This window comes from Nannobrachium achirus (assembly GCF_963921795.1).
Source record: "Nannobrachium achirus genome assembly, chromosome: 17".
NCBI classification, from domain to species: domain Eukaryota; kingdom Metazoa; phylum Chordata; class Actinopteri; order Myctophiformes; family Myctophidae; genus Nannobrachium; species Nannobrachium achirus.
In genome coordinates, this window is record NC_137824.1 from 52,016,941 (window position 1) to 52,029,164 (window position 12,224).

At 46.1% G+C, this 12,224-nt stretch overlaps 1 protein-coding gene across 1 annotated transcript in view; it reads right to left on the bottom strand.

Moving 5' to 3' along the window:
- The window catches only part of ankrd50 (ankyrin repeat domain 50), a 44,426-nt gene extending 33,189 nt beyond the window's left edge, over positions 1-11,237 (bottom strand). The window contains exon 1 of the mRNA XM_080746412.1: positions 10,600-11,237. Coding sequence (XP_080602538.1) covers positions 10,600-11,126 — 527 coding nt within the window. The 5' untranslated portion in view covers positions 11,127-11,237. The remainder of the gene's footprint in view (positions 1-10,599) is intronic.
- Between the last annotated feature and the right edge of the window lie 987 nt (positions 11,238-12,224).

Sequence of the window (12,224 nt, forward strand, 5' to 3'; positions counted from 1 at the left end):
TCGTTAACGAAAAAACCCACAAAAAGCTAGGATACGGAGATATTTTCTTTTTGTTTTGATTCGTTTTGGGGCTTTTATGCCTGTATTGATAGGTCAGTAGACTGACAGGAAATGGGGAGAGAGAAGGGGAGTGACACGCAGCAAAGGTCGATAGAATCGGGACTCGAACCCACAACGCGTTGCAGGCATCAGAGCCTACTGTATGTGGTATGCGCCTGGACCGGTAGGCCAGCGGGCGCCCCCAAGATAAGAGGTTCCTGCCCGACAGTACAGCAATGATATGCAAAGAACAACAGAGGCTGCAAGTATACACAAAAACACAATCTTGCAGTTTTCCATAAGAATAACACATAGCAAATTATGTATAACAACTGAAGGCAGGTGTCCCCAGGTGACCCAGCAGGTTTCTTATACTGCTCATTTTTTTCTGCTCAAAGAAAAGATGACACCGGTGAACCGGTATAGCTCTTCCATTATCACACTGCTCTCACTGAGAAACTCATCTAATCACACTCCGATTCACTCTGTGTCTCTGATGGATGCAGGCAGCGGGCATGGATTCTTCACTGCCATGTGAGAAAGTACAATGGATCCATGCAAGGATGCGCGTGTGTGTGGTGTGTGTGTGTGTGTGTGTGTGTGTGTGTGTGTGTGTGTGTGTGTGTTATTGTTTAAGAAGCTGCACATAGAGCTACAGTTTAGAGGTCTTTAAATAATCAGATAATGTTTCTAAACATGATGGATCCTTGTCATGTGAATTAACCTGACTCAAAGGCTGAAGTGATCATGTTCCACACGTAACCCAGCACCCACTGTGTAAGTGCGTATAGTTAATCCTTCACTATGAGGACCAAACGGATAGCTATTATCTTCTCATAAATCAGCTGCCTTCCCTTCAAGAATCAAGCCGAGGAGGACAAATCGTGGCAAGTAGCAATAAAACTGAATGGAGAACATTCACACAAAAAAAAACAGTTTTGATTGCGAGATTAACTTAGATAATTCCTGAACCAAAGCAATGAAATAACTAGTAAATTAGATACTGCTTTTGAAACTCTGTAAACAACTCTGCGGGTAAACCCTCTCAACATACATATGCCCGAGGTGATGATGAATGTGATCATTATTTAAGCCGAGAAACGTACATTGGCGAAACGCGGCCTAATGCCATCGCCATCTGTCATGCCGGGTTGTGTTGTGTCGTCGTGTGCTTGTGGCCAACTGCAGCCTCCAATCACAGCCTGCGCCGCTCTACGCGATGTCCTGCAAACAGAGACGTTCACCCTGAAACATAGTGAAGATGTCAGGGCCGATGACGCAAAGGGGAGTGGGGGCACTGGGCTGGGAACTCTGCCACTGTCTTACAAATGTACACAACTCACTTTATGGATTGGGCACTCAGCCCGACATCTCTTTCCTTCCCTTCCTCCCAGTCAGGGGCGTCACAAGGGGTAGGAAAGTGGGACTGAGTTACTGGGGCCCAAGGTGGAGGGGCCCTAGTAACTTTATCTATTGAAAAATAGCAGATATACAAGCTCACAGCGCGGCACCGAGTGCCGCGCTGCGAGCTTGTAGATCTGCTATTTTTTAAAAGTTGTGAAAATGTGTGAAAGTCTTTGAATATATGTATTTTTTAAGCGAACATTTCTAACTCAAATTTTGCTTCTGGGGGTCCCTGGAACTAAATATTTTGAGATCGGGGTCCGTGGCCAAATACATATCATCTTGGGGGTCCTTGACATAGGTTTCTTGCACACATTTTCACGATTTTTCAAAAATAGCAGATCTACAAGCTCACAGCGCGGCACTCGGTGCCGCGCTGTGAGCTTGTATATCTGCTATTTTTCAATAGTTAACATTCATGGGGGGCCCGCAGTGAATCCTTGTACCCAGGGCCCAGAATTTGGTGTGACGCCCCTGCTCCCAGTCCCAACCACACACACCAAACACGTGCACACACAAGCACACGTATACAGTATGCCCACTCAACGGAGGAGAACAAGCAGTACACAGTGGCTGAGGGATGTCAAACACATCCAGCCTTGACACAATTCTATCAGCCAACAGATGAGGAGGGGCTGAGCAGTCAGTGAGCACGTCTTTGTAAACTCCAGTCCAGACGGAGAAATACCGATAAAATAGTCAAATCTCCTCGGGGAAAAACATGGCTTTATTAAGTAAATGGGATCAATTTGTAAGGGAACACTGCGCACGTCAGTCTTTATATTCACGAGAGAAGTCAGATTTGAAGAAAGCCAGCACTGCATCGTTTCCATCAGTTAGGAGAGCTCAGCAACACGGTAAGCCTCAGCGAAACAGCTGACTCATGGGCACCGTGTGTACTGTGTAGGCCAGGGTGAGAGTGTGGAAGGTGGGGGGAAGACAACCAACTCATCTCAGTCTAATCATCCAATTAAAAAAGCAATGAACTCTGACGAGTAAAGTAAGAGGGCACTCTCTTGAGAAAGGAGGGTGGAGGCATGGTCTCCTGAGCACCAAATCAAATGACTGAGGGGAATGGCGCTTTTCTTCAGCCTCTATACTGTATATCTATAGATACCATATGGTCTAATGTCCTCCTCAATCTGCTCGAATCGAATTCACCCGTTGAATTCCTGATTGGGTTGAATGGAAAATTCCCAAATGCAGGATTTGCGTTTATGTTCTGGAAAGAAAAACTATCTGCTGCCTGAAAAATGACCAGTCCTCCAAAACAATCTGTTTTGGAGTACTTGTAGGGAACTATAGACGGTTTTCCATATGCATGGCCCAACTCCACTCCACCCCACCCCACACACTTGTGTCGGGTTTTCCACTACAAGGAACTGGGTAGAGTGGTGTGAAAATGGTACAAAACGGGGTACTATAAAGTATCCACTCTAGAGTGGTTCCGAGCTCGGCCAAGCGGTGCCTTAAAAGTGACGTATACGCGCTGCTGATACTGATTGGTCGGAGAATCTGGCTCACTGGCTGAGCTGCGTCTTTCAACACAACTTGAGACAGATTTTAGTTTGCAGTCACGGCTGCAAATCAAATAAAAAACGCCTGTTTGTTTAATATATATGTTTATAAAGAGGTCGATTATGGCAGAATTGTGTTCCCCAGCGCAAGTTAGCGTCTCCGTTTCTCTGTGTTTACAGAGAAAGATCCTATCCATATGTTGAAAGGGGCGTCGATTTCTTTCGGGAGCGGAGGGGAGGATGCAGGCGGGGGGTGGGGGGGATACTGTAGTGGAAAACCTACATATAAAAATGTGGTGCGGTGTCGTGCCGTGTCATGTAGTGTCGGGCTAAAAACTGGTATGGAAAATCGGCTTAAGTGTAGTTCCTAACTTCAAAAAAGGTCTCAATTTAGCAGCAGGATAGCCAACTAGGTTGAGAAACTATAATGTTTGTCAAATGTCCATGTTCAATCCCCAGATAATTAGCTGTGTGTGTCCATGTCCATCGCCAACCATGTCCTCCTCCTGCGTACTACAGTCCTTTAGCAAGACACTGAACCACCCAGCAAATCATCTATAAAAAAGACTAACATAGCATGGCTTAGCTTACAAAACAACAATCATTTAAACAGCGTACTGTATATGTCATTTTGGAAATCAAACCCTTCATTGTAGAGGCTACATTTGTGTTGCGGAACATACAAAATGGGGTTGTGCTGATCCAGCTCATTGTGAGTCAAGCTTTCTATGAATCAAGGAGTGGATAAAGACGGGTTGCTCACATACAGGCAAAACTGTATTTTATACAGCCTAAGTCCTTGACAGACGTATTTACATGATCTTGTCTACATAGCCATTCATTAGGCAGATAATACTCTGAGCACAAGTTGAGGAACAGCAGGGTGGTTAGAGTGGCAACAACAACAGAAAGCGCCTAGACACAATCCTCACAACCACAATGATGGCCCTGTGAAACTGTCATTGAGTGAGAGATACTGAGATCCTGATCCAACTCATGACATGTACTTTTAAAAACAGCCTGGATGAGTATACCTGCATTAATGCCCACAATATTTGTAGGCTGAACGTCCTTTACAAATACAATTCAAAGACTAACAATCACTTAAACACCAAATTCATCATACCCTGAGTCTGAGGTCTGAAATATGCAACACCATTAAAGAAAACACGAAACCTATACCTCATGATCCTTGCACTGCTACAACTGTTCTACCCACAGGCCCCTGCAAGCAGGAAACCATTTCAGAGACATTTTCTGATAAACCACCAGAGTTTATCAAGATCTCTCCTAGCATGACGCTATTTGGCCTACGTTTCATATCTCCTAGATGTTGTTCTTTTCTACACACCCTGAAGCTGTAAAGAATAAGGCACTGGTTGACTGGGTTTGGTCAACCTGTGTGAGCTTTATGAAGTTATGTTTTACTTCTTAAACTTAGTTGACACTGGAAAGTCAAAGGTCCCTCCCTGACCCAGTACAGTAAAACTGTTGTTAATTTTCCTTCCAAATACCCTGGATCACTGAACCCCCAAACTTCTTTCCTAGCCCAGGCAGGGTGTGCATTCCTGGCTATTCAATCCTGACAGAGGAATCTGAATTTCACCCTTTCCATCCCCTCCTCTCTCTTGACTCTGGGACATCTAACTCTACTCCATCCCACACATAAAGCATATATTCATCAATTCAACACACATCCACTCTGCACACATGCGCGTCCACGCCCACATGCTTGCTTACAGTAGGCACTACACACACACACACACTGTGCATACTACTCCCACACATGCACCTCCAGGGGCGTCACACCAAATTCTGGGCCCTGGGTACAAGGATTCACTGTGGACCCCCCATGAATGTTAGCTATTGAAAAATAGCAAATATACAAGCTCACAGCGCGGCACCGAGTGCCGCGCTGCGAGCTTGTAGATCTGCTATTTTTGCAAAATAGTGAAAATGTGTGCAAGAAACCTATGTTTCCATGTCAGTGGCACTCAAACTTTTTCATGTCAAGGACCCGCAAGATTATATGTATTTGGCCACGGACCCCCATCTCAACATATTTAGTTCCAGGGACCCCCAGAAGCAAAATTTGAGTTACAATTACAAATGTTCGCTTAAAAATACATATATTCAAAGATTTGCACACATTTCCCCGACTTTTCAAAAATAGCAGATCTACAAGCTCGCAGCGCGGCACTCGGTGCCGCGCTGTGAGCTTGTATATCTGCTATTTTTCAATAGCTAAAGTTACTAAGGCCCCTCCACCTTGGGCCCTAGTAACTCAGTCCCCCCCTTGTGACGCCCCTGTGCACGTCCACGCACAGTTCCCTGGATTCTTAACACAGATGGGGGAAAATATCCAGGCAACCTATGCCAGGCAGCGAAAGCATGATGTGCTGCCTGACTCCCCTCCCCCGCCATCACAGTGGAGACACAGCAGCAGTGATGTGTGGTGGTGGTGGTCTCGCCTGGCACAGTCTCCAGGGAACCTTGATCAACCTCCCACCCCTCGACCTCTGCCAGAGGATTCACTTCATCCAGACTTATAGATCCAATGCTAATCCTGATTATATAGAGTCCTGATTACCTAACTGACCACTGATTGATATGATATAGATAGTACTTTATTGTCAGTTCACACTGAAATTTGTCTTACGACACAGCAGCCATGTATTCGAAACATATATACAAACATTTGTAACACATCAAGGCATACATGACACGCTGAGTCGCGGTGCAGCCCCTGTACCAGCGCACCGAGATTTTGGATTACTGATATTTTAACCAGATTTTGAAATGATTAAAGCTTCTGTTTGAGACATTTAATTTATAAGCAAAACAAATAAAAAAGTATAACTTTTTGATAGACTCATACGTTGATATGTAAGTACATAAAAAAACTTCAATAAATGAAATCAATTAATCAAATAATGACTGATATATTGCTTGTCCAAAGCGATATAATGGCTGGCTTCTAATCAAAAAGAATGAATAACGGCAGTTGCATTAACCTAAGCTTGCACCCACCCACCCACACACACAGACAGACAAATGCACTAAGTGGAGGGGCAAATTGACCTCAGATTGCTGAGTCACCGTCGCCTGCCCAAATGGAGTTGATGCGGCTCCGTGGGATGCTTTTCTCTGTCTCTAATCTGCAGCATGCTTTCCACAGCCATACACCACATGAAAGGATCAAGATGCTTAGGCTACTTTTTTTACTATTATTGTCCCTTGAGCCCACTCACGATTGCTCTGTGTGCAACAGCCACATCTCCAGTGTTGCATTGGTCCGGCGGTCACGCGTGTACACACCTTCCCGTATCTTTTCTGACAAGTGTCACGCTTCTCACGCACACGGGCATGCATCGATTCAAAATAACCCCCAAGTTCACACCTCGACAACGTTTAGTGTGACAGCAGGGTGATTTAACAAAGAGATGAGCCTATATGCATATTAATACACCATTGTCTGAAGCTGTTAACTCCTGTAATGTAGGTGTTAAGCGACGTGTCGTGCGGCGTGACATCATTAAAACCGCGTACCCCCAAACATTGAATCACCAATGCCACACACTGCACATCTCCCCTTCTCCTACGATCACACCAGCGAAGATGGACCATTTGAAATGACTTTGAATCCGAAAGTCTGAAATCACACAAAAGGCCTACATTTTTACTCAGCCTTTATGAATGCCATATATAACGGTTTCTATGAAAGTCTATTCTTCCGCGTTTCACACTTTGTAGTTCACAATCTCCTTGAATACTGAAAGAGTAGAATGAAACCGTCAAAACCAACTTGTACAAACTCAATGTCACTCCTTACAGCCAAGTAAAAAGTATTCATGCAGGGGCACGGTGGTGCAGTGGTTAGCACTTCGCCTCACAGCTCGAAGGTCCTGGGTTCGATTCCTGCCGGAGGAAGCTGTGGGCGCTGGGGTCGTGTTCCTCCACCCGCGTCATCAGCGCCCACACCCTAGGTGGGGTTGGCGATAGGGCCTTTCTGTGGTTAGTTTGCATGTTCTCCCCGTGTCTCCTTGGGCATAGGCCCTCACACAAAAACATGCAGTAGTCCTGGTTTCTATACTACCTCCCCCTAGCCAGCCGGGTGCTCCCCAATGTCCCCTGGCGCAGCAGGGGGAGAGACGAAACCAGGACTACAGGTTAGGTAGTCACCGGGTGAAAAAAAATGGGTTGCAAAACCGTGGGATAAAAAACATTAAAAAAAAAGCATTCATGCTTACGCAGATGATTATATATCATTACATTGTATTAAATAAATCATTATTTTCTTTTGTTTGATTTGATGTCTTTATCTTAGTTCCTAACATTGATTTGGAACTAGTAATAACTAGTACTACTACTACTAATAATAATAATACATGATAATAACCTTTTGTAAGTAGTTTTCTATTACTAGAAATCATGTCTTTTTCAGCCTTGCAGAAAAACATCAGATCTTGTTCACAAATCCAAGCCATGGACCACAGTCATTCATCATTTCTGAAATGTGTGCCCTTTACTACCACGCAGAAAAACTTGCCTGGCTGCTAGTCAAACTCCTGTGCATGCTCAGTGGAGGAATGCCCCACAACAGAGGCCAAAGAAGGCAACTTGCCCATTCAGCAAAAAACATTGCCTTTAGACTGACCCACATGACTGGGTTAACTCCACCTGTTTGATGTGTGCTCTTTTGTCCTAAAGGGGTTGAAAAAGAGCTATGAGGGGCAGGAGGCGACCGCCTGGTTCAGTATATAGCCGGGCCAAATTCATTCACGTTGAGGGAAACGCAGTCAAAACAAGCTGAATGGCCTTCAGTTTACAGTAAGGGCATTGTAACATTGGGGGAGGCAGTTTGTGTTTGTGTCCACACATCCGTTGTTAAATATCAACAGGTGCCACTGCTGGATAAGATTAGCAGAATAAGGTTAGGAGGATTCACGACGAAAGATGGAAGTCCTTTTTTATTTGTTGTAAACAGAATTATCACATAAGGGTTCCGGGATTTTACTCAAGGACACTTTGACCAGAGACATTGCTGCATGCAGGGATTGAAAGTGGGACGCTTCTGGTACAGTACAGGCACTCTAGCAAAACCCCTGTAATGAGCACGTTGTAAGGGTGAGACGTAAACCCACGTACCAGTCTTTTAATGTATTAACACACCACTGGTGATTAACATCACCAAACAGAGCTGTTTGTCTTTGACCGGGCTAAAGAATTTGGCATGCCCTCCCCCACAGTCCCTTGCTGGCTCTTGTGTTTTTCAAATCACCGCTGAGAGGGTCGAAAACTGCCCCAAAAGAGTCGTGTTCAACAAGATCCTCAACTAAATGGATGTCATATAAGTTTTATTTTTATTGAAAGAATTATGGGCATGAATAAATTCACCCAAAATGAATTACACATACCCTCAACCCCACACTACCAGTGAAATTTTATCACAGATAATAAATTAGAGGGATCATAATTTTGGAGCAATAATAAACTTTTACTCCCTCCCTTTGCTGTGGTGTTTCTTTCTCTCTCTTGCTTTCTATATGCACACTGCCAGATGGAGACAGGAGTCTTGGCTACAGTTCCTTGCACGTTCAGCCTCTCTGAAATGCGATAGCATCTAAAGCGGCTGGGAAGGCCAGTGAAATTATTTGTGTACCGTGGTGCCCTGTGACGCTTTTACACCTGAGATGGCGATAAGGTATTCTCTAAAGTGCATATTTACCCCACAAACAAAACAGGCTTTCGTGATAAGAGTAAGACCTGTGTGTGTCTCTCTTGTCGGTCTATTTTTCACAGGACAGGGCCCTTCAGCAAGAAGGGAATATTTGTTTCACAGGCCGGATTTAGGAACTGGGTCCGTCTGCAAGGGGCCCCTCTCAACATGCGACTGACATGGTGCAGAGCTGGACTAAATCTCTGCCTTATAACCGGCTGGATTCAATCTCTGTTAAAATCTCTTCGATAACCAGCCCTCTACAGGTCAAACCGAAGTCGAGCACCGCTTCAAGGCCAAACTATAATTAATATCATGATTACTACGAGCAGATGAGCAGCAGAATGGTGATCGCTGAACTTTGAGCTTCCTTGGGGAAAGAGAAAAAAAGTGTGGGTTGAATGAACGACTTTGTTGACCGTTTAAAAAATGATTTACCTCGCTGAACGTTTGACCTATTTTCCCCCTGCCGTGTGTGATGTTGAGTTAGCGGTAACTCGTCACCAGATGGCCAGACAAGAGCATGTGTGTATGTTCAGCTCTGCATTCCAGCCGGTGCTGCAGAGAGCGCCCGACCTATTCTGTGTCGACAAGTTGTGCCTCCCCCCCCCACCCCCTCAAACCCACCCACCCACCCCACAACACACGTGCACACAGTTTAAAAGGCAGCTCCTTTTTTTAAAGCCTCTGCTTACAATAACAGTCCGTCTTGATCGTGTTACATGCCCGGACAGGACCCTGTAAGGCCCCGTCACCATGCTGTACTGTACTTCAGTTTCACATGTCCCACTCCATCTTTCCGCCGTGCAGTCACTCCAGGCATGCAGTCAGTCAGGCAGGAGGCAGGCAGTCAAGAGTCACTTCCCTGTGGGCCGTGGGCCACCTGAGCTTGGGTCGCAACTTAAAAATATCTGAAACTTTTTCTGTCAAGCCGGTGCGGCTCCACACCGAAACAAAACACCACCACACTCACACAGACACAGCATGCCACACCATGGGGCAAAACCAACAAAAACATGACTTCAAATGAGCATTGAGGCTGCTGCTGCTGCCTGCTACCGAGGTGGGGCCAATTGCTAGTGTGTGTGTGTGTGTGTGTTGTGTGTAGTAAAGAGGGGGAGGGGTACATGAGGGTCAGGAGGTGGAAGAGGAAAGACAGGGAGGAGGAGGGGGAGTGGTTGGCCTCGCATTTACATTCAGGCACACTTTACATCAGTGACTGTCAACCTTTTCAGGCTGTGACACCCTAAATAATCATTCAGGGTGTCACTTTGACTCTGTCAAACAGATAAATATTGTGAAAACAGCTGATTATGCTATCCCTTTCTTATATATATCATTTGAATATTTGGCCAGTGTTTGACCAGTTTTTATAGTATAGATTTTGATTACTTCTGATGCAGTAATGGTCAGTTTTCTTTTCTTGTTATATTTTTTTAGGTGTTAAAAAGATCTTAATTGTCACTTCAGTCAGTTCAGTGTCATCTGGGGACCCGACCCGCAGGTTGAGAACCACCGCTTTACATCACCAACATTAGCAGCAAACCAACGGCAAGGGTTACGACTCCTGCCTAACACAGTGCCCCAGACACAAACACATGTTGGTTAACATCCCAGGCCCCCTTCCTTCCTTTTCCCCTCCGTCTACACCAAATTTCGAATTTCGATCTACAAGCTCGTGTCATGACGCATTGTGAGCTAGTTGTTAGATCTGCTTTCGATGCTGAACGTTCGCACCCCTAGAACAGGGACACTGTCTAGCGTTCGTGTGGTTGAGGATGATCATCATCAGTGAAAGCCACAGAAGGCATAAACAAGCTTTCCTGTTCCCCAGGAATGTTCAGGCGCTGCATGCCAAAGAAGTGCTGGGTAATGCAAATATGGCTTCAATCAGGAAGGTTATGTTTTGTGAACACCTACCTCTTGAAAGCCTCCGTGGGGTTTCTCTCACACTCTCCGGGCTGCAGGGAACACTGCACGGCGGGGTCCCGGACCTTCTCCTCGTACCCTGGCACCAGGCCCCCCCGACAGATCTGTGCCACCAGGCCCCGGACGAAGCCCCCCATGCACAGAGTGTCCGAGTCCTCCGCCCGGCAGAAGTGGAAGGCCAGGCCCTGCTGGTGGAGCCCCCGGTGGGCCGCCTGGGCGTGGGCACTCTGGTTGGGCCACAGCAACTCCGTACAAAGGGCCGTTTTACCGCTCCCGGGGCCCCCCACCAGCAACACCCCCCAGGGTGTGGCCGCACCTGTGCCTGCCTTGGCCGAGGAGGTCGAGGTGGGGCCCGAGGGGTTGGTCCCGCCACCGGGGACACAGGGGGGCTGCTTGCTGGGAGTGCCGGCGACCCCACTCAGGCCATTGGTCTTCTCCTGAAGGCAATGCTGGATCTTGTGGAAGACCCACTCCCTGCAGTAAAAGCGCTTCCCCTGCAGCAAACTGGTTTGGGCCATTTTGATCTTTGTTGCTGCTGTCCCAGCTATTGCTCCTCATAGGGCAGCCCTCAATCTGCCCCTGACGTCTGCAAGTCCAACAAAACGCCGGCTACGAAGTGGAACATCCATTTTTTCCGGGGCTTCCAAGCGCGCCTCTCAAAAAAAAAAAGAAGCGAAAGGGTCAGTTCAGCTGTCCTTGTTTTGTTTTGCCGTTTAAGATGCCTCGGTGCAACTTAAGGCTTGCACCAAGAGACAGTGAGAGACCAAAGATTCCTAAAGGAAAAGCAAAGCAGCTGAGCCACAGTGCTTGCAGAATATCTAGGTCAAAATATAAAAAAAATAAAAAATGAATCAAAATTGAGGCTTAAGCCATAAATTTTCCACCAACTTTTTCCACAGCTCTCTCATTGGTTGAACCGACTGCTCCTTGTTATTATGAGTGTGTGTGTTTAGCATGGCGTTGGGCATGGCAGGGCACCCGGCCGGCTCTGAGTGCATCCGCTGCAAAACTTCAGACCACCGCTTGATACAATTAGCCGTGCGACTTGCCGATATATTTCCGTGGATGCATTTCCGATGCTAAATGGGGCGATTGGAGCCCATTTCCATTACATTAACACCACGGAAGAGTGTGCACCGTCAGTGTCTCCAATAACACCGCCAGCCTGTCTCTCTCTCCCTGGAAAATAGAGAGAAACGTAAAAAGGTCAGATTAGGACGAAAAAAGAATACAAAAAAGATCTGATGCAACACAGTCGTCTATAACATTGGTTCTCAAAGTGGGGTGTGGGGACCCCCAGGGGTCCTTGAGGGAGTTCCAGGGGGTCCCCAGCTAAATGATAGAACCAAATGGGCCCTTATGGATCTGTAACTCAGAGAAAGTACAAATGGACCGTAGCAGATCCATTTGTAGGCTACTGTGTCAGAGTTAAATTAAGATTGATTTTACTATATAAATTGTAGTCCCAGAGATTAAAAAAGGCCATTAAATGGGGTATGTAGCCTAATGCAATTGCATGTCAATGTCAACCTTGATGGTTGAGAATCACTGCTATAGCTGTATAAAAAATCGTCTCTAATGGAGGTCCTTGGCATATCTTTTCAAATGGGGGTCCG